We start from the raw sequence: 23,373 nt of genomic DNA, 5'->3' as shown, positions 1-23,373 counted from the left end.
GAAGGGCTCATTTAGCTGTGAGTGACTCTGCAACCCACAGTGACTCCTGGGTCTTTGAGTGTATCCATTGCGTAGTGCCCTTATGGCTCATGGGAATGCATTAGGGGCAATCTGGAAGGCTGGAGTGATAAGGTGAGAAGAGGGCTCACAGTATCTTTCTTGCCCCACAGTTAGGAGAATCCTCTCGTGGGCCTTCCTTCTCCCCTGTGACATGATGTGCATTCTGTTTTACCTCATCAGCTCCTGAACCTTTCTAATACATCAGGACCTGAGTAGCCAGAGAATGTAGTGGAAGGCAAAGAGGTACTGACTGTAGAAAGAGAACAGGTGTGGAAAGATGAGAAGGGTGAGAGACCTGAGAGCCTTCCAGGTCTGAGTTTGTAAAACAGTGTCTTTTTGGAGTTTGGGATGAACGAGAATTTGGGGTCCCAGCCATAGGTATGAAGAAGGAAAGACAGCAAAATGAAAAAAGGAATTGCAAGATTTTTGTGTGCATGAATTATTGGCTATAATTGCTTTTTGGGATAACCAAAATAAAGGTTTAATTTACTTTCCTATTTAAAAAATCCTGGAACTAAAAAAAATTCATGGACTTGGTTCTAGAAGAGCCTGAGAGTGGAGAGTCATAGGAAGTTGTGTCCTCGCCCTTAAAAAAAAAGTGGTATTCAGTAAATTATTAGGTACAAAGAAAATAGACCTTCAGTTCACAATGAGGTTTGATTACTTACCTGTTAGAATAGCAAAATTGAAAAGACTGACCATACCAAGAGTTGGTGATGATGTGATCTCTCACAGAAGAATGATGGAAATGGAAAATGAACACTGTAGAAAACAGCTTATCAGTTTCTTATAAACTTAAACATGTAGTTACCATATAAACTAGTAATTCCACTCCTTTGAAAACATGTCTGCACAAAACTTGTACTTTAATGTTTATAGTAGTTTTGTTCATAATAACCAAAACTGGAAACAACTCACATGTCCATCCATAGGTGAGTGGATAAGCAAATTGTGGTATAAGCATTCAATGGAATATAATGCTCAACAGTAAAAAGTAATGAGCTATTTATTGATAGATGCAACAATGTGAAATCTGAAAAGCTGTATGTTAGAGAATGAGACATAAACAACTATGAGTCTTCTTATGTAAAATTCATGAAAAGGAAAAACAGAGTGACGGACAGTAAATCATCAGTTGCCAGTCACTGCAAAGAGGGTACAGGGAAGTTTTCTTTCTGGGGGGGGGGGGGGGGGAGATACATGATTGTATGTATACATTTGTCAGAATTCATTGGCTTGTATACTGTAACTGGGTAGTTTTGTTTCATGTAAAGTATACTCAATAAAGCCAATGAAAAATTTTTGGTGTTACTTTGCTCAAATTAGTTAGTACTTTGATATAGAAGTTTATTAACCAGTTCCACCTTGAGTCCATGTGTAGCAACGTTTTGACACTCTTACGTTCCATCCACATAGTTCATCTGGTCAAAATTTGAAGGAAGAATTGGGTATATAGTTACCTGTGAGTTTTATGTTTGTTTGGTTTTCAAACAAGTTCCTAGTTCCTCAAGTATCTCAGAATCCAGGGTAAGGATGGTAAACAGCTAAATATGTGTAGTTTGAAAAAGCTCCTCAGGAGTTTTTTTTTTTAAAGATCCCTTCCTTCCCTACAAAAGCCAGTATTCTAGAATGCTTTTCTTTTTATTCGGTTGGTTTTATTTTTAAATGAAATTTATAGAGGTGTAATTTATAAAATTTATAGAGGTATAGAGGTACCCATTTTAAGTGTATAGTTGGGGCTGGGACAAGTGTGTACATACTTATGTAACCTACACAGTCGTTATATAGAGCACTTACATCACCCAGAAAATTCTGTTATGTCCCTTTACTGTCAATACCCTGGGCCCGAGAAGAACACTGATTTCACTATAGATTAGTTTTGCTCATTCTACAGTTTTGTGAGAATGGTGTCTTACAGTCTCTGTGTTTGGCTTTCTTTACCAAGCATAATGTCTTTTAAGATTCATTTGTGTTAAAAAAAAGATTCATTCATGTTCTGTCTGTGCTTCATTTTTATTGTTGTGTTCCATTGTATGGCTATATAACACTTCATCTACTTACCTGCTGAAGTATGAATAGTTTTTGTGTGAACATAATTTTTTACCCCATTGCTCTTAGCTAATGCTCAGAAGTGGAATTTCTGGTTGGGATAAGTGTGTGTTAAACTTTACAAGGAACTGGCAAATTGATCGTCAAAGTGATTGTACCAGTTTACCTTCCCATTAAGCAGTGTGTAAGCGTTCCAGTTGCTCTGCATTCTCAGTAGCATTTTACGTTGTTAATCTTTAATGTTAGCCCTTTTAGTGAATGTATAATGTTAGCTCAGTGTGGTTTTAATTTGCATTTCCCTTATGATTAATAATGTTTTGAGTACATTTTTGTGTGCTTGTTGGCCATTCTTATATTTTTTTGGTGAAGTGTCTTCAGATGTTTTGCCCATTTTAAATGGGAGTATCTAACTAATTAAGGAATTGTAGAGATTCTTTGTGCTGCACACCAGTCCTTTATTAGATGTATGTGGCTTGGTTATTTATTTATTTTTTTCATTTTCTTAATGGTATCTTTTAAAGAGCAGAAGTTGTTAATTTATTTTGATGCGAAGCCCATTTTATCACTTTTCTTCTGTGGTATGTTTGATGTCCTAAGAAATCTTTAACTTCTCCAACGTTGTTAAGATTTTCTCTTTATTTTCTTCTGTAAGTTTTGTGGTTTTTGTATGATTCATTCTGATTTAATTTTTGTGCTGTGCATGTGTAGTGGTATCAAAGTTCATTTTTTCATATGACCATCCCTTTGTTCTAGCACCACTGTTGAATAGACTCTTGTATTTCTCCATTAAATTGCCTTTAAATCTTTGTCAAAAGTCAATCAACCATGTATGTGGAAAAGCTTTTTAAAATTTGATAACCTAAATCTTGATATAGTGGGTGTACAATTTTACCCATCAATTTTTTAATGATAATGTTAAAAAATTTTTTATTTAGACTAGTTTAAAATAAAAGTGATCAGATAACATGATGAACAACTGAATTCTTAAAAATTTTTTAATATACAAATTAATTCAGTCTCTGCTATTTATGTAACACATTGATTAAAAGATTTTTGTTTTGTTTTTCTTCATTGTGGTTTTTTTTTGAAGGTTGGAACTAGATGGAAGGATGTGGTCTCCAAGTGTATCCGATGCCACTTCCAGCCACTGCTTTTGTTTTACGCAAACCCAGATGGCACAGCAGTTTCTACTGAAGATGCACTTAGGCAGGTCATCAACTGGTCACATTATAAATCTGTTGCAGAAAATATGGGTAATTTTCAAAAGTTCTTTTCAGTGGTTTTTTTTAATAGTATCACAATCACACTAAAAATATTAATATACTGAAGATAAAATAAATTTTGAGGATAATTTCAAAATTTAGTTTCAGTAAAACAGAGTTCAGGAAAATTTTATTATTTTGAGTTAATCTTTATAAAGAAGGCTTTCCTCACCGATGGCCTCTAAAGCACCCTCAGGAGTTACCCACTTGTGTGGTCACACAAGCACGGAAGGGGATACTTGGCTGGAAGCTCTTTCTAACGGTGAATATTGAGATTTAAAGTGAGTCATACACAGGAAAAGTCCAAAGGAGCTAACGCCCATTTTTGGATACATTACAAAACATACAGAAATCATTTAAAAATGTCTCCTGGGATGCCTGGGTGGCCTAGTCGGTTAAATGTCTGACTCTTGATTTCAGCTCAGGTTGTGATCTCATGGTAGTGAGATCAAGCCCCGAGTTGGGCTCATGCTGAGCATGCTGAGCTTGGAGCCTGCTTAGGATTCTTGCAGTCCCTCTCTCTGCCCTTCCCCAGCGCACACATGTTCTCTCAAATAATAATGATAATAATAAGGATGCATGGGTGGCTCAGTTGATTCAGTGTCTGACTCTTGATTTCGGCTCAGGTCATGATCTCATCATTTGTGGGTTCAAGCCCCAAGTTGGGCTCCGTGCTATCAACACAGAGCCTACTTGGGATTCTCTTTCTCTCCCTCTCTCTCGCTGCCCTTACACTCTCCCCTCTCAAAAATAAATAAAATTAAAAAAAAAAAAGTCTGGCAAATGTTCTCTTTAAAAATGTATATATATCAGTGTCAATCCTTTGAGTTTGTAAGTGATTGTCTACAGTATTAAAAATGATTCGGGGGGGAAAAAAAGAAAATGATTCAGGGGTGCGTGGTTCAGTCAGGGGAGCATGCACCTCTTGATCTCAGGGTTGTGAGTTCGAGCCCCACATTGGGTATAGAGATTACTTAAAAATAAAATCTATAAAAAAAGTTTCAAACTTCACTTCTTCTGGTGGGGAGGAGGATGGGAATAATACATTTTTGTTTGTCTTTTAAGGATGTGAAAAGCCCATAATTTATAAGTCAGATAATTCAAAAGAGAATGGATTTGGTGATCAGGCAAAACAGAAAGAAATTCAGAAATTTCCAACAGATAATATTTCATCATTTAATCGGAACCACATTCAAACCAGTGGTGGTAGAGGGCCAGGTATGTGTTTAAGTTATCATTTTTATATTGTCCCTGAGTAATTATGCTTCCCCCTTTCTCGTTTACTGAATCTGTAATTCCTGGTAAGTACCATACAGAAGGAGGGTGTTTAACTATTCTTGGCCATGAAGAGAAAATAACTAGATAACAACATTTTGTCTTTTAACTTAATGCATTTCTCTCAGACTTGTGGTTTTATCTGAACAATTGACTACTATTTGGGTTTCTCCATATATTGACGGCTGTAATAGGCTGGAGGCAATCTGGACTGTTACCAAAGAAAGTCATAATATGGCTTTTCCTTCTAGGAGTTAAATATTAACTTGGAGAGGAAAAACATGAGTTAATAATTTGGTTCATAGGCTAAAATTAAATTTACCATTAGTGAATATAGCAGTTGTTCAGAGTTATAGTTGTACTTTATATTTAACTTCATTTTTATTCAACTCTCTGTTGTTACATCATACCACATTTAATTTTCACAAACCAGGTTCTGTGACTTGGGTCCACAATGAGACATTGCCACATGGTGTGTGTAGTTATGGTTTAGAAATACATAAAACTTGAATTGGGTGGATGTTCAGGATGAATTTATAAGCAGCTTTAAAGTACATTAATGAAATAATGTCTATAAAAGTAACCCATTTAATCAAGGGTGGTAGGATCCCGAATTAACAGTTGTCATCAACAAAGAATCACAGGGATGCCTGAGTGGCTTGGTTGGTTAAGCATACAACTCTTGATTTCTACTTAAGTCATGATGTCACGGCCATGGGATTGAGCCCTGTGTCGGGTTCAGTGTGGAGCCTGCCTGGAATATTCTCTCTTTCTCTCTCTCTCATAAATAAATTAAAAAAAAACAAAAGGAATTACAGTAAATGCTTTTAAAAGTTCTGAATGAGACCATCTTTTACCTTCTGTATTGGTCATACTCTTAGATTAAGCTGTTACCTATTTGTTAAAAGATAACTACTTGTAAGCCCCCAAACTGTATGTGATTACAAACACAAACATTGGACCAGACAACTTGGGTTCATAATCCTGGTTCTACATTTACAAGCTATGTGAACCTGGGAAAGTTTTTAACTTCTCTGTACCTCAGTTTCCTGATCCACAGTGGAGATAGTAATTGTACCCACCTCAAAGAATTAAATGAGTTAAGACTTAGAATGCTGTCTGACACATAGTGACCACTCAGTTACCTTTAGCTTTTAGTATTTCAATATAAGATCTCTTTACACAAGTTTTTAGGAGCTATATAAGAAGTTCTTAAAGCCAACAGGCATCTCCAGTGTCAGGATAAAAGCACATTGAGTTTTTTGGCTTAGGATAAAAATGAGTTCATTGTATACTTATTTTCTTTTTAATATATAACATGTTAAAAATTTTATATAGTTCAATTTGTACTTTTATTGAGCAATTTGAAAAATGATCTGTATCATTTATAAGAATGGTTTATTTTACAGTTAAGTCAAGTCACAATGATCAAAGGGAAAAAATAAAAGACATTTCCAGAGAATGTGCTTTAAAGGCCATTGAACAGAGAAACTTACTTTCGTCACAAAGGAAGGATTTGGAGAGGGGACCAAGAAAAGATTTGGGCCGACATAGAGGTAAGCTAAGAGCTTATAGTGTTCATTTGAGAAAAGGGGTTGCTAAAATCTTACTTTTAAACTAAATTTTGTAACCTTAATACAAATTAATATAATTTCTTTATTATTTATCATATATACTTATGTACATATTATGTTATATATCTTAGTATGATTTCTTTAATACACCTATTAAATCTATAAAAATAAATTCTGGAGTGTTCTTATTTAATTTTAGCCTGGAATACTTGTGGTTGTTTAGATGTTTTAACTTCCCTTGTAATTATAGATTCACTTCACCCATATGGTACATTCAAACAAGAAGGAAGGTTATAAAATTAAGTGAGGAGAGCTTCTTTTCTTGCAGCTCCTCACCTTTCTTCTGTTTCATCGTTAATAGTGTCCAGTTCATTATGAGCGTGCCTTACACTTTATGGTTTTATCCTCTTTTTGTTATGGACATGCCATTAACTTAAATGATACTGCTAGACTTTAAAAGTTGATTTGAGATTTTTGCTGCAGTGATATCCTTTTACATACACTTTTGTATACTTTTTTTATGTATAGCAATAGCATAAAATTCTTTCAGGAGAATGGCTGGGTTAAGGTATGTATGTTTATTCTTAATTTTGCTGGATGTGGCTCAATTGCTCTCCTAAAAGCCTGAGCCATTCTGCACTCTCACTGACATTGTTTGGATGTCTGTTTTTTCACACCCTCAGCAGCAGTTGGTTTAACAAACTTTTAAACCTTTACCAATATAAGAAGTAGAAAATACTCTTGTTGTTATGATTTTCATTAATTATGAATGAGACAAAATACTGTTTTGTTTTGTTTTGTTTTTTTAACGTTTATTTTATTTTTGAGACAGAGAGAGACAGAGCATGAACGGGGGAGGGGCAGAGAGAGAGGGAGACACAGAATCGGAAGCAGGCTCCAGGCTCTGAGCCATCAGCCCAGAGCCCAACGCAGGGCTCGAACTCACGGACCGTGAGATTGGGACCTGAGCTGAAGTCGGACACTTAACCGACTGAGCCACCCAGGCGCCCCTAAAATACTGTTTTTTTAAAAAATATATTTAAATTAAATTACATTAAAGTATTTAAATTTTTTTTTAGATCTTATGATCTACCTTAGAGATCATTTTTTAAAATCAATATATAACCACTTATCTTATAAATGCCTCTCATGAAGGATAGAGAATGAAAAAAAAAAAACACTTTTTAACTTCAAACCTCTATGTGATATACTATAAATCTTATTTACTTATTACTGCTTAACATTTCTTTACAAACAAGGTGTTTGACTTGTGACTGAGAAATGTCTCTGAAGAGTACTCATTTGTATCTTCATTTGATTATTTATTTTTAAAGATTTGGTTGATGAAGACCTTCCACATTTCAAGTCTGGATCACCTCCTGCCCCAAATGGCTTTAGGCAATATGGAAATCCACATCTATATCATAGTCAAGGAAAAGGACCATATAAGCATGACCGAGTTGCCCATCAGAGTCGAGCTTCTGCACAAATACTGAGTTCAAGTAAATCCCAGATTCTTGCCCCAGGAGAGAAAGTTACTGGCAAAGTTAAGAGTGACAGTGGCACTGGATATGATACAGACAGCAGCCAAGATTCTAGGGATAAAGGAAGCAGTTACAGTGGCAGCAGTAAAAGCCGGAACCGAGGTTGGAAACCCATGAGGGAAACATTAAATGTTGATAGTATTTTTAATGAAAGTGAAAAAAGGCAACATAGTCCAAGACATAAATCAAATATCAGTAACAAACCTAAATGTAGCAAAGATCAGAGTTTTAACAATTGGCCAAAGGAGAACCCAAAGCAGAAATGTTTAATGACCATATACGAAGATGAAATGAAGCAGGAAATAGGAGGCAGGAGTTCCCTTGAATCAAATGGAAAAGGAGCAGAGAAAAATAAAGGCCTCAAAGAGACTAAAGTTTATGGTGACAATTGGCAGATGCAGAGGACTGAGTCTGGATACGAAAGTAGTGATCATGTCAGTAATGGATCTGCTAATTTGGATTCACCTGTTATCGATGGAAATGGTACAGTAATGGATATCAGTGGTGTTAAAGAAACAGCATCCTGCAGGTAATGCACAAATTAAATGAATGCTTTTCCCCCATCATTTTCTCTTGTTAGTTATATGAAGTGATTTCCTTTTTTTTTTTTTTTTTTTTTTTAATTTTTTTTTTCAACGTTTATTTATTTTTGGGACAGAGAGAGACAGAGCATGAACGGGGGAGGGGCAGAGAGAGAGGGAGACACAGAATCAGAAACAGGCTCCAGGCTCTGAGCCATCAGCCCAGAGCCCGTCGCGGGGCTCGAACTCACGGACCGCGAGATCGTGACCTGGCTGAAGTCGGACGCTTAACCGACTGCGCCATCCAGGCGCCCCATATATGAAGTGATTTTCAAAGTCTGAGGTCAATAAAGTGTAATGGAAAGAGCTTGACTTTAGAATGAAGAAACCTGGGATATCACAAGTTATTTGATATTTCAGGTTTCTGTTTTTAATAGTTACCTCCTGATTCTGAAAATAACTTTATTTTTAGGAAATTTTAGAAGTGCAGAAATACATTATCATTGTTGCCACTGATAAGAATTAATATATACTACAGGTTTTCTTTTTTTTTTTTTAATTTTTTAATGTTTTTATTTATTTTTGAGACAGAGAGAGACAGAGCATGAACAGGGGAGGGGCAGAGAGAGAGGGAGACACAGAATCTGAAACAGGCTCCAGGCTCTGAGCTGTCAGCACAGAGCCTGACGCGGGGCTCGAACTCACGGACCGCGAGATCAGGACCTGAGCTGAGGTGGGATGCTTAACTGACTGAACCACCCAGGCGCCTCTATACTACAGGTTTTCCAGTGTAGATTTAAATTGGTTGCATCTCTGTCATCAAGCTAATTATTTAATTCTTCAATCTATTTAATGTTCATTATCCCATCTCTAACATCTATAACTCAGAAGTAGGGATATTTTCTACTTTCATAGCCAATTCCATGGAAGAGATATTTTTCCTTTAGCAAGTATAAAAGAATACAGCCAAATAACTAAGTTTGTGTTCAATTAATTCTGAATACATTTTTATGTTTCTGTTAGAAGCACATTTGCCCTTTCCTGTGTAACCTCTAAAACACATCCACAGCTTAAATGGTGGATTTCTTACATCAGTCTAGCCACAATTTCTGCTTTTAATCCAAGTAAAACATCTTAATTTGTTATTAGCTGGTGTTTTACCACATTTATTATTAAAAAGCCAGATTCACAAAAATCAACTGCTTGTATTATATTAAATAATCATTGCCATAAAGACTTAGGATGGCAGGGCAATTTCATAACACTTCTTGGAAAGGGGTAGCCTAGGGTAGTAGAAAGGTCAGGACTTTGTAACCAGATAGTCTTGGATTTTAAGTATTGGGCAAATTAATTTGACTTTGACAGCCTTAATCTTCTGTTGTAAAATGAGGATGATAGCTACTTTTAAGTGTTGCTGTGAGATGTAAATTAAATAATGTACATTAATCCCCTAGAACAGCACATGGCATATAATAATTCTTTAACTAGTATTATTTCCTTTTTCTTAGATTCTAACTAAAATAATCCACGATAGCTGATATACTTGGTGTGTGTTTTGTTCTGTTTTCTAGTGACCAGGTTAAAACAAGCAACCTAAATATAGAATATATCAACTGTTCCTCCCAACAGAGCAAAAACTACTTGGAAGGTAAAATTTTATTTAAATATATTGTAATAGTAGCTGTAAAGAATAAGTTGTGGTAATAAGAGTAAAGAAGCTAGGAACAGTGCTATTACTGGTAAGGTTATGAGTAATGAGCAAGTTGGGAGAATTCATGCTTGAAGGCTTTTAAAGGATGGGGATAGCTAGTTCAGGGACTGGGCCAATGTGTCAGTCAGGATAGCTAAGCTCTAGGCTACACAGTGGTAACACCTTCAAGATCTCAGTGTGCCAGCACACATTTGTGTTTTGCTCATGATACATGACCAGTGGAGGTCAGTATGGAGTCCTTCCTAGAAGTCACTCAGGGTCCCAGGCTAATGAGACTACATCTCCACAGATGTTTCTCTGATCCTTGCAGTATTGTGGGGAGAGGAGATTGAAGGAGGACACAAGAATCACGCCTGAGCTCTTAAAACTTCAACCCAGAAATGATGAATGTACTTTCACTCACATCTTGGCCAAGGCATGTCTCACAGCCAAGCCTAATTTCAAAGAGGGTGGAAAAGAGCAGTCTTAATAGTGCCTGGAAGGTGAACTGAAATATGCATGAACAGTCCTGATGTCTACCACAGAAGTTGACAGGATAGAAAAATGGATAAACACCCTGTTAGAAAAGTTCAGTTTGGAAACAGTAATTATATTCATGGTGTGGGGCATTATTATAGGTGATCTGTTACTCATACATAGCCCAGAAACAAAATTAGATGTTTTGAATGTGTGTAGAATTCAGGTTGCTATTGAAAGGATATAGCTGAAGGATCTGGGGGAGAAGGATCAAGGAAAATGATAAGCAAGGGGATTATTCAGGTTGCAATCAAAGACCATATTTTCAAATGTTAGAATTCAGAGGATTAGAAAAGGTAATTTTTCACAATAAAAAATAGCCATGAAGAACAAATTTTTAGTTTGTTTTTTAATCTTTATCATTCTTAAGGCTTTTGTGGAGATTATTTTAAGGTTACAGACATTGAATATGATGAAATGTTAAATTATGTTGTTTTTATCAAATGGTATAATATCAGAAGGAAACACTTATATTAAGGAAATAACCTTCCTTTCCTATATAAAATGTCTCGCCTGTTTGAAAATCTGATAAAGTCTGGTAATCAAGTATTACAGGAAGCAGTAAAGGGTTGGCCAGAAATCAACAGCAGAAGTCGGTGAAATTGAACAATAAGTGCAAGTTCAGTACTTTTTACAAAATTATGCTTGCTTCCTGATAGTAATAAAAACACAAGGTCATAGAGATTGTGATGGTCAAGAATGTATTGCTGTAAGACCTTTGTAGTGGGCTTCCCCATTTAATATCAAAGCGTATGTATATAACCTACATGAGAATATTTTTTTATTGTGGTAAAATACACATTACAGGTTTGCCATTCTAACCATTTTGAAGTGGCAGTTGAGTGGTAGTAAGAACGTTCACATTGCTGTGCAGCCATCACTACCATCCATCTCCAGAACTCTTTCAACTTCTCAAACTTAAATTCTTGTACTCAGTAAAAAGCTCTCCATTTCCCCCTCCCTCCCAACCCCCAGCAACCACCATTCTCTATCTCTATGAATTTGACTACTCTGGGTACCCCAGATAAGTGGAATCATACAGTATTTGTTTTTGTGTGTGTGTGTGTGTGTGTGTGTGTGTGTGTGTGTGTGTGTGACTGGCTTATTTCACTTAACATAATGTCTTTGAAGTTCATCCATGTTGTGGCACGTGTCAAAATTTTATTTCTTTTTAAAGGCTGAATAATTATACATTGTATAACACAACACATTTTGTTTATCCATTCATCTATTGATGGACATTTGGGTTGTTTCTATCTTTTGGGTATAGTGAGTAATGCTCCTGTGAACATTGGTGTACAAATATCTGAGAATTCCTGCTTTCAGTTCTTTTGAGTATGTACCAAGAAGTGCAATTGCTGGATTCTTTGGTAATTATGTGTTGTTGTTGTGGTTTGGTTTCTTTTTTTGAGGAACCACCACACTGTTTTCAACAGCAGCTGCACCATTTTACATTCCCACCAGCCATGCACAAGGGTCCCAACTTCTCTATATTTCACCAACATTTGTTGTTCTCTGGGGTTTTGTTTTGTTTTGTTTTGATAATTACCATCACTAATGGGTATGAAGTAGGTTTCTTATTGTGGTTTTATGTAACCCACTTATTTAACTACATAAATTGTATTATGTTAAAATTATTTCTTATTTAACAAACTTCAGGGTCTACGAGAGTTCTCTCACCTGGTCTTTGCCTTGAGGATCTTTGTTAATGCCCCTGCCCATGGTGTCTCTATGGATTCCCCTTCCCTACTCTTTGAGAACATGTTAAAATAGTATAGGTGTTTTTTCCCCAAGCTAAACACATTCCCTGTGTGGATTTTTGTTTTAAGTAAGGCACAGTTTAATTTAATTCTTTGTGATTTGGTATGATTTCCTTGGCTTTGTCCTATTTCTTTATAAAATGGGGGCACACTTACAGTATTGACCTAAAGAATTGCTTTCTGTTATATGCTATAAGACTTAGAAAGTTAAGGAGCTTTAGAAATTTTTTACTTTCTTATTTATGATATTTAAGTCAGTTTTTAATATTAGCCTGTACAAGTTTATTTGATGTTAGAGAACCAAGAATCTACAGTAGTGCCATGCCATAGTAATTATTTCATTGATGTTTTTTCATTGACAAAGATACATAGATTTCTCTGCCTATGTCATGGTTTTTGCTGCCTAAAGCTATTGTCCAGATACACTGTTGGAATTTCACAGTGCCATTTAGATTATTTTAGCTGCTCTTTTAAAATGGGTCACTAATCAGGAGAATTTCAAATGCCTTAAATTACATTCAAGACAGAAGAAATTATATGTTCACATGGTCAGGAGAAAGTATCACATTGGAAGTATACAGGTAGTTTAGTGTATGCAAGGCTGAGTGCATGTGTGGAAGTTGTCAGATGACAGAGGGTAGATAGAAGCCAAATCATGATGAAACTTTTATGCTATTTTTAAATTCTACAGTAAGTGGAAAGGCAGCAGAGGACAAGAAGAGTAATATACTCCAGTCTGCATTTTAGAAAGCCTCTGGTGGCAATGTAGAGGGTGAGTTCGGAGCAGTGGGAGAAAAATTAGATGACTACTTTAACAGCCTGGAGTGAAAGGGTGAGGGCATAAACTAAGACAGTACCAGTCTCAGAAGAGAAGATTTGAGTTTGTAAGAATTTGTAGACAATGGAGTCAGCTTTTATGACAGATGTACAAAAGGGAGGAAAAGGAGGAAGCTGTATTTGGGACTTACATAAATAGTTACACCACTTACCAAATCAAAGAATATAGAAAGAAGAAACAACTTTCAGGGGATGAAAGGAGATGCCCAATGTATTTTGGGATTGTTTTGTTTATCATCTGGGTTAAATAGATGTGTTAGGCAGTTAGGGACATATGTCTACAATTTAGGAGAGATTATGTACTGGGTAACCAGCCACATATATGGGAGTTGACATCACTCAGGAAAACTGGAGATTTCAGAGCAAAAAGTAGAGGAAAAAAGTTGGGGTTTGCTAAGAGAGATGAACTAAGGATAGAGAGAAGGAGCAACTTTGGGAAAGTATGGGGAAGAGCTAAAGGTATGAGAAAATACAGGACATAAAATTATCACAGGGAAACCAGGAAAATGGGGAGCTTCAAGAAGACAAGTGGTCACAGGGGCGCCTGGGTGGCGCAGTCGGTTAAGCGTCCGACTTCAGCCAGGTCACGATCTCGCGGTCCGTGAGTTCGAGCCCCGCGTCGGGCTCTGGGCTGATGGCTCAGAGCCTGGAGCCTGTTTCCGGTTCTGTGTCTCCCTCTCTCTCTGCCCCTCCCCCGTTCATGCTCTGTCTCTCTCTGTCCCAAAAATAAATAAACGGTGAAAAAAAAAAAGAAGACGTGGTCACAAATTAAGCAAAATAAGGATTAAAAAGCACAGGTTTGATTTAGCGGTAAGTCATTAGTGAAAGAGTAAAAAGCAGTGTTAGAAGGACATTCGAAATAGAAGCAAGCTGAGGTAGGACTGGAGTATTATTGAGAAATAAAGGGCCATGATGTTTCTAACTTAAAATGGCTCAGGGGTGCCTGGGTGGCTCAGTTGGTTAAGCATCTGATTTCGGCTCAGGTCATGATCTCACGGTTTGTGAGTTCAAGCCCCACGTTGGGCTCTGTGCTGACAGCTCAGAGCCTAGAGCCTGCTTCAGATTCTGTGTCTCCCTCTCTCTCTGCCCTTACCCCACTTGTGCTCTGTCTCTCTCTATCAAAAATAAATAAATGTAAAAAAAAAAATTGCTCAGAAAAAAATGGAGCAAAATGTTAATAGGTGAATCTGGGTAAAGATATACAGGTATTCTTTGCACTAGTTTTAATCTTTCAATTTTTCTGGACTTTTTGACATTTTCAAATAAAACGTCTTAAGAAATTACAGTAGAATAATAAGTTAATAAAAGAGAAGTAAAGAAATGGATTTAGCACATGTCTCTCCAGACCTTTGCTGTGAATAGCGAAGAAGCAGTACCTAGAGGAGAAAGATGAAACCAAGAGCTTAGTTTTGCATTTAGGTTATGGAGGGTAAGGAACTAATGATGTACAGAGGAAGAAAAAGGTGTGAAGATAAGAATAGAACAGAACAGTAATTGGTGGAATAAGATCTCTGGAGGCAGAGTGGAAAAAGAAACAAAGAAGGTAAAGAAACAGGCCACTTAAAGTTTTGTGATTTTTCCAAAGTATTCAAATTTTATTTACAAAATTTTTGTTTTATTGTAAATCAGATCATTGATTGGATTATTGCTCTTGAATGTGTTTAGGCTTTGTAATAGTAGTGCTCATGTTATATTTTGAAATCTCCCTATACAACAAGAGTGAAGATTACATTGTCTAGACCAGCAGTTTGGTTTTATTGCTACCTAAGCCTGTTTTAAACCAGGGTCATCTTTTCAGATGAAGTATATATTTTGATTTCTTGACTATTGGGCTTTTTAAAAATACAGTATCAAAATTAGCATTATTAGTTCAAACCTTGGTGTTGTCTTCTGTGCCAAGTGTAAAAATTGAACTATTTTGGTTTGCAAAGGACCTGGAGCCAAAATTCCCAGTAAAGACACATGGATGTCTAGGTCAGCAGAAGAGAAAAATAACACATCTATTTTTAAGTTAGTTGGAATTCTGAAGTCAAACCACTTGGTTGAATGCCTGCCATAGTGACATGAAAATTTCAAACATATTTATAAGACCTCTGCTGCCTCCTGCTGTCTGTTGTACATACTTTAATAGTAAAGAGTTCTTTAAGAATTAAGTATTTTTTCTGGTGTTTGTGAATAATAAACTTGAAATTAGGGTAAGAAGTAAACATTCTGAAGTTAAAATCAAAGTGAGTAGAAAATTATAATGTAACTTCAACTTTCTAATTTTTCAAGTCCAAAAAATTATCAGTTCTTTTTGACATTACCTTTTTTTTTTTTTTTTTTTCCTAAATAATCATAAAGTAGCTGCTGAAGAGAGAGGCTGTTTTTGAGCCTCAGCAATCTGTCAGGCTTACAAGCAACTAACACTCCCTGGTATCAATGATACTGCCTTTTATTTTTAAGATTTTATTAGTGTGGCACTTGTTAAAGTTGAAATAGGTCAAGAGGAAAGGTAAGAAGAATTTGACTCAGTTTATATTTATCTAGTTCTGGTTCTGTGAGTTGGGAACGTTGTGGACAGGGTGGTGGTAATTTAAGAGAAGAAAAACAGTATGTTTTGCATGTAATTGTTTATTCATTTTCTAGACTTTCATTGAATGTATTTTATAGTTAGATATTATACTAAGGGAAACAATAACAAAAAGGGAATGTATCGTGTAATAATGAAGAGCTTACTGCAGTCTAGAGGACGTAGGAGTGTTAAGTCTTAAATGAATGCCAGACTTGTAGTTCCTCTCATTCTACTATCTTAGGTTTTATTGGAAGCTAACATTTACTGTGTGAGCAATATTGCATATGGGGTATTAAATTCTCATATATATTACACAACTCTTTCTTAGAAATTGAAGATTTAATTTGCTAAGCCTGATGGTAATCAAATACAGATTTTTTTCCATAGGATAATAGTTAGATGTTTTGATCAACTATAGATTCCAGCTGAACTTTGGGTGACACCCAGAAGATCAACTTAGGGATAAAAAGCCATCTAAGATAAAGTTCTTTGTTATTGTTTAAAAAATAAAGTTGTTGCTTTAATAACTTTTGTTTTCTCTGAAATCTTTTTTTTTTTTTTTAATGTTTGTTTATTTTTGAGACAGAGAGAGCAGGAACAGGGGAGGGGCAGAGAGATAGGGAGACACAGAATCTGAAGCAGGCCCCAGGCTCCTAGCTGTCAGCACAGAGCCTGATGCAGGGCTCGAACTCACAAACCGTGAGGTCATGACCTGAAGGCGGATGCTTAACTGACTGAGCCATCCAGGCGCCCCTTCTCTGTAATCTTCAATTCATAGGTTTGGAGTACAATTAAAAGAATGAGAATGAAAGAAAACATAAATGAATGTGATAACAATGCCATCTAAAAATAAGGGAGGATACAGGAAAAACTTAAGTAGAATTGTATAGAAGTATAGGCAATCAATTGAAAATTCAAGCTAATGCCATATATTCTGATATCTTCTGTAGGCATCAGCACATTCAAGTGGATCATGTTATTTGATGTTCAAACTAGTTGCCTAGTTTCATCACAGGAGATTCTGTATGATGATCTCAGATTTTAGTAGCATATGTGAAAGAGAGCATGCAGGTAGGGGAAAGGGCACTGACTTTGGAGTTAACCCTGGATTTGTTTGAATGCTGTCACCAGTTACATAGCATCAGTTGGGTCACCTAACTTCCTTGGGGTATAAAAAGGGAAATTTTGGGCACCTAGGTGGCTCAGTTGGTTGAGCCTCCGACTTCAGCCCAGATCATGATCTCACAGCTGGTAGGTTTGAGCCCTGCATCAGGCTCTATGTTCACAGCTCAGGGCCTGGAGCCTGCTTCAGATTCTGTGTCTCCTTCTCTGCCCCTCCCGCACTCATGCTCTGTCTGTCTCTCTCAAATAAACTTTAAAAAATAAAAATTTGAAAAGAAAAAAAAAGGGGAGGGAATCATTTCACAGAACAGTTGTGACTGAGATTTTAAAAGACAACTATTTTCAATCAATTGTAGCAGTAGTTTTCAAACTTTTTGATCTCAGGATATTTTTATACTATTAAAAAATATTAAGGACCTCAAAGAGCTTTGGTTTTTATGGGCAATATATATTAATAATTACTGTATTGGGCTTTAAAATGGAAAATTTTAAGTATTTAAAGAATGATTTACTTTACTCATGCATGATTTTTTTTTACTAACCTCATTTGGAAAATATTGATTTGCTAAATTTGCAAGTCTTCCAAATGTTGACACATTTCTTTATATAATTTAAAAAAGCACATTTGTTAATATTGCCACAGATGTTAGCAGAAAGTCTTTATAATTATCGGGAAGCTACAAAACTCATGATGGTGGATACCCGTTTTCCAAAATTCTAATTTTTCATCCAAAAGCTTGAATTCTATCATTGGCAATAAATAATGCTAGTTGTTTTCTTGGAAATGATAGGTTCATGTCTTTAATTTTTAAGAAAATTTCTGCCAGGTACCCAACTCTGAGTAACCAGCGTTTGTTGTCTTTCAAGTAAAAATGGGGTTCACTTGTAAAGATTAAATGAAATAATTATTATCAACCTCTTAACAACTTAGCAGTCAGTAAATGGTAGCTAGTTAGTGATGATGACATAACATCTTACATGTATCATAATACCTTCCCACATATTTAATTCAGTTGATGTTCCTAATGTTCATGTGAGGAAGGTAAAAGAGGTGTCATTATCTCATATAAATGAGGAAACAGATTGTAAGGGTTGGGAGGTTTGTTTAAAGTTACTAGCCCATAACTAGCAAATCTAAACTTCAACCCAAGCCATCTGTCTTCAGATGCACGATTTCCCCACCACTTTGTCGGCAAAGAATATGTCTTACATAACTGGGGAAACAACATAGCTCCACGCAGTGTAGCCCCAATAACATCGCTAACATTTCCAAGTGGTAGTAGAAGTAGCCATTTATTTTGTATAAAGCATTCAGAAAAGAGGTATTATTTGAGCTGGGCCTTGAAGAATTAATTTCTGTTAGTTGTAAGACAATTACCTATTTATAGGAAACCTTATGTAAATTATGGAGAAGTATAAGTGGAGTAAATTATAAAAGATCACTTAAATAATTTAATTTTTCTCTCTCCCCACCTCAGGCTTCAGAAAAGAACTCAAGAATTTGGAAGTAGGCTGTAAATCTCCTGAGTTCCACCCAGAGTCACATCTACAAATAAAAAATCCTTTGATAAAGAGGTAATCAAAAATATTTGGAAAAACTAAAATTTTCTGTACTAAATGCATGTATTATAGGAACTCTTTATCAGATAGGCTGTAAATTCATATTACTGCTCTGAAAACAATGGGTCTACAATTTTATTGATGCCTGTCTGTTCATTAAAAGTGATCATTAAAAGGACCTGAGAATAGAGAGCCTGGCCTACAAAGTACCTGGTACAATACATGATTGTTGCATTCCTCACAGCACTTTTAGGAGGTAGATGGTATTATACCAAAGAGAAAATTAAGGGCTTTTATTAAGTAATTTGCCTGAAGCAATGGAGCTGAAATTTGAATATAGCTCTTATCCTACAGAACCTCTTTTCATCAATTCCATGCAATTCACATGAGAAAAATAATTTTCATATAGCAAAATAAAATTTACAATGTAATATCATTTATCTTCACCATAGAAGTTAATTACCTAGGGGCAGCTGGGTGGTTCAGTGAGGTAAGCATCTGACTCTTGATTTCAGCTCAGTGTCATGGTCTCACTGTTGGTGGGTTCAAGTCCTACGTCAGGTTCCATGTTGACTCTGACAGTAGCACAGACATTCGGCTTAGGATTCTCTTCCTCCCTCTCTCTGCCCCTCTCCTGCTCACACGCTCTCAAAATAAATAAACTTAAAAAAATCGTTACCTATAAGGTTATATCACTCTAACAGTGGTCTTTGAAGGGTTGCTGAGGAGTGCTGAGGAGTTTCTGAATTATTCAAATCCCCGTCAAGGCCTAACCTCAGGAGAACACAAAAATTGAAAGCTGAAGTCTATTTAGCCATATTATAGTTACCTGTCTGAAGGAAGACTGAGCTGCTAGATAGGGGCTGGTCAACATGAGGTCTAGAAAATGGAGGCCAAGAGTTTGACAGTATTTGTCTAGTACTGACTCGGGGAGATGCTCTCTGGAATGTTGTGTCAGTTGTGTCATGTAGTTTTCTTGTAAAATTGGTAACTGCCATTTAAATTATCTTTGAGTAGTGGCTGAGAACATGGCCTTTGGAGACAAACAGATCTGGGTTCACTTCTTAGTTCTTCTTTTTATCATCCAGGTGATTTTGGCCACATGCAGGTAAAGGGGGATAGTAGTCTTTACTTGAATAATCTTCACCTGAATACTGTTGTAGATCAAAGAAAGTAACAGAAAAGCTCTAGTATAGTGGCCAGCATGTAGTTAGTGCTTACTAAATAGTAACTATTATTTTTACTTACAGTCTGTGCAACTTAAGATCTTTTTTTTTTTTTTTAATTTTTTTTTTTCAACGTTTATTTATTTTTGGGACAGAGAGAGACAGAGCATGAACGGGGGAGGGGCAGAGAGAGAGGGAGACACAGAATCGGAAACAGGCTCCAGGCTCTGAGCCATCAGCCCAGAGCCCGACGCGAGGCTCGAACTCACGGACCGTGAGATCGTGACCTGGCTGAAGTCGGACGCTTAACCGACTGCGCCACCCAGGCGCCCCAAGATCTTAAGGGCTGATTAATAATTGAAACAAATTAGAGTCGAATGTATAGCATTTTGTCATTAGCAAAAAAACATGGCTTTGTAGACAGGGTCTCTTGGAAATTGAGAGAGGGCTCAGACCATTTTTTCTCTTTTGTTCCTCTATTTGTTTTTGAAGCTCTTGGTATTATATAATAACAGAATAACAGATATACATATATATTAATAATTCTAAAACTGGTTTCCAAAAAAAATCATTACCTAAAGGTACTCCTGATCAAATTATTTTTAATTAGTATGCCAGCCTTTTATAGCATTACATGTCAAAATTAAAGTTGTCTCTATTGGTATAAACTTTGTGATGTTGGTTGAGAAGTGTTTTAGGGAATTGAAGTGTTTGCTTATAACATTTTTTTTTAAGTCTATGATACATTTTATCACAAATAAATGCAATTTCCATGCTTGTAAGTTGAAATGAGTTTTTTTAAATTATGCTTCTAATTATTAGAAATCTGATTTTGGTAATGATAGGTATTTCTGGCATTCATATATTTTAGCATAAATTTCGGACTAAGAGAGTGTAAAATGTTAATAGTTATAAATATCTTCCCACTTCTGTTACAAAAATAACATAAAGTGTATATTGAGAAATTAAAATGCAGGACAAATGTTTGTTTCTCCCCCAGTTTTGCCTATTTATATATGGTGTTTTAGCTTTGTTTTTATGTTTCAGGTCACATATTATACATGAAACGAATGGAAAGTTGTTCCCTTCGTCAGGTCCACAGATACTGAAGGACACTGCAGCAAGAGAGCATATCCACCAGTCAAATGAACAGAAACTTGAAACATCAAGTGAATGCAAATTTTCTGAGTGGCTTAATACAGAAAATTCTGAGAGAACAGGTTTACTTCTTCACATTGATGATAATTCTGCTTCTGGAAAGATAATGAACAGTAATGAAATAGTCTTACCATCTTCTTTGTGGTCCTCACACATGAGACCTGTCAGGTTAAAGCCAGAAACTGCTCCCCTCATCGAGCAGCAAACTATGATGGAACAGTGTTCCTCTGAGAAGTCTCTATCCAGGGAACATATAATTCAGTCAGCCTGCAGATCTGATGGTCAGATGCCAAACCTTGTTAGCCATAATCCGCCTCCTTTGCCACCAAAGAAATATGCTATAACCAGTGTGCCACAGTCAGAGAAAAATGGTTCCACACATAATGTCAAACTTACAGAGACATTTAAAGCTAATTCTTTTAGTCTTCCAAAGCACAGTTTAAGTCCGGATCCAGAACCAGGTTCAGAAGTGGGTACATACATGAATGATGAAAGACTTAAGGAAACATTTCAAGTAAAAGAGCATGTTGGCAACACACCAAACTACCTGTCTGGCTCTTCAACTAAAGATTTTCAGGCAGACTTGGGTACAGTTGTTGATGAGTTTTGCCAACCAGAAATAGACTCTAGTTCTACTTGTCCAAATGAGACCATTTCATTAACTACCTATTTTTCAGTTGATAGCTGCATGACTGATACATACAGACTGAAATACCATCAGAGGCCCAAGCTCTATGTTCCGGAGAGCAGTGGTTTTTGTAATGATAATTCGCTATCCCAGAGTGAAAGAGGGCTAGGACCGGTGTTACACAATAGTCTTGGTTCAAACTGCCCTTCTGAGCAAAGATACAAACCTAGTATACATTGTAGTAGATAAATGATGAAACTGGTAAGCTTATACTTCTCAGAGGCCATTAAAAATAATAGGAATTGACTGACCAAACCTGGTAATACATGAAATTAAAACCATGGCATTTTTAAAGTCATTAATCGCTTTAACTTTCTATATATATTTTTTATTCTGTGATCAACTTATTGGATATTTTAGAAATTCCCTTTGAATAGCCTTGGCGTGCCTGCAAAATAGAAAATTGGGGGGTATGCAAAAAGTCACTGCTGCAATTGAATAAAAATGTACTTTTTTCCTTTATGTGTGGCTAACAGACCCATAAGTATTAAACTAACCAATAGTCACATATGCAGATTGATAAACTATGCTAATGGAAAAATACCAGGTGATACATAGTTTGTGTAGTCAAAGCAGTATTTGCTTTACTAAGAAGCACTTTCTAATGGGTAAGGAACCAAAGGAGGGCTTCACCCATTTGTTTTTGACTTCTGTGATAGTCTATTACATGCAATCCCTTTAAGTGTCTTAAAAAATATCAACCCATGAAATTGATAGCATTTGAAAAAGAAAAAAAAAGCCTTAATGATAAAGCAATTTTTAAATTAAATTCTTAAGGTCAGAAGAGAAGAAACTTAATTTTGCTCCTAGAACTTTTATCTACAGAATGCCTAGTTAACATAAATTAGGCCTTTGTTGTATGTATTCATAAACTTACTTCAGCCATGTAAGCTAAACATAAGTGAAATTCTTAACTTTAGTATATTTATTTGTTAACACTTTTTCTAACTTTATATGAAATGTGAAAGGTTTTATTTTGGTTTGGTTTACATTGGGCTGCTAATAACCAGTGTTAGGAATTAAGTTAGGGCCCTCTTATTGGGAATCTCACTGTGACTGCCTAAATTTCCCCTGCTGTAACCTTACATCTTTATAGGTTGTCAACCCATTTTAGTGATCTTCAGATTCTTGAATCTGAAAATATTTTTGGGTTTCCAGATTCAATTGCTGCCTTTCATAGAGGGTTTAATTTTAATGAAATGTATTAATTTGAGCAGCTCTCCCACTTTTCTACTCTAAACGGATAGTCATTTTACCCTAACTACTTTCATGGAGAGGGCTTTATTTTAAAAATAAAGATTTCCATTATCAGGATGACCTTATAAGTTACTTTAATTGCCTTATTTCATTAGTTGTCATTTTATTTTGTACTAAGTTGGTAAACTTATTGTGGTTTAGGAGTTTTTGTATTGTCCACTTAAGAAAATAAAGAATTACATAATTAAAATTTTTCTTACATTCATTAATAAACTTTATACATATAACTTAATTCTGTAAACTGATGAATAAATTTAACATTTTGACCAATTCCTTAAACTGTTAAAATATTGCAAAATGTAAATGATTTAAAATGAGCATTTCTAGATAAATATAAAATAATTGCTTGTAAAAACATAACCGCACCCAGTTATCAAACCTAGAGAAGTTTTTAAATAGCGTAACTGTAAATGTAGGTGATTATTACTCTATATTATCTTACTTTAGAAATACTTGAATATGAACTATGTTAAACTTTATCTTTTAAGAAAGCTTATTTTTAACATAACTTTTAGTATGGAGGGTTTGTAAATACTGTAAAGTTTTTTAAATTGTATTTGAAATGTCTGTATTTAATTACTGCTTTTATAACATTGTAAAATACTAGAAAATGGACTTCAAGTATTTTTAATATCTTTCAAAAACTTTGTGTAGCTTTTATTTTAAATGTATTATTTGAAACATAAACATATTTCTGATATTTAACAGCAGTCTCATAGATTTGTATTTTCAACTCAGATGAGTTGCAACATCTGATTT

General features: G+C 35.6%; 1 protein-coding gene across 1 annotated transcript in view; it reads left to right on the top strand.

The window, feature by feature from the left end:
• The window catches only part of USP53 (ubiquitin specific peptidase 53), a 64,108-nt gene extending 42,009 nt beyond the window's left edge, over nucleotides 1-22,099 (top strand). The window contains exons 10-16 of the mRNA XM_047856811.1: nucleotides 3,200-3,362; nucleotides 4,437-4,589; nucleotides 6,056-6,202; nucleotides 7,555-8,293; nucleotides 9,857-9,933; nucleotides 18,264-18,360; nucleotides 20,559-22,099. Coding sequence (XP_047712767.1) covers nucleotides 3,200-3,362; nucleotides 4,437-4,589; nucleotides 6,056-6,202; nucleotides 7,555-8,293; nucleotides 9,857-9,933; nucleotides 18,264-18,360; nucleotides 20,559-21,546 — 2,364 coding nt within the window. The 3' untranslated portion in view covers nucleotides 21,547-22,099. The remainder of the gene's footprint in view (nucleotides 1-3,199; nucleotides 3,363-4,436; nucleotides 4,590-6,055; nucleotides 6,203-7,554; nucleotides 8,294-9,856; nucleotides 9,934-18,263; nucleotides 18,361-20,558) is intronic.
• Nucleotides 22,100-23,373: the final 1,274 nt, after the last annotated feature.

The sequence above is a fragment of the Prionailurus viverrinus genome, chromosome B1, assembly GCF_022837055.1.
Source record: "Prionailurus viverrinus isolate Anna chromosome B1, UM_Priviv_1.0, whole genome shotgun sequence".
Lineage (NCBI taxonomy): Eukaryota > Metazoa > Chordata > Mammalia > Carnivora > Felidae > Prionailurus > Prionailurus viverrinus.
This window is presented reverse-complemented; position numbering and strand designations above follow the sequence as displayed.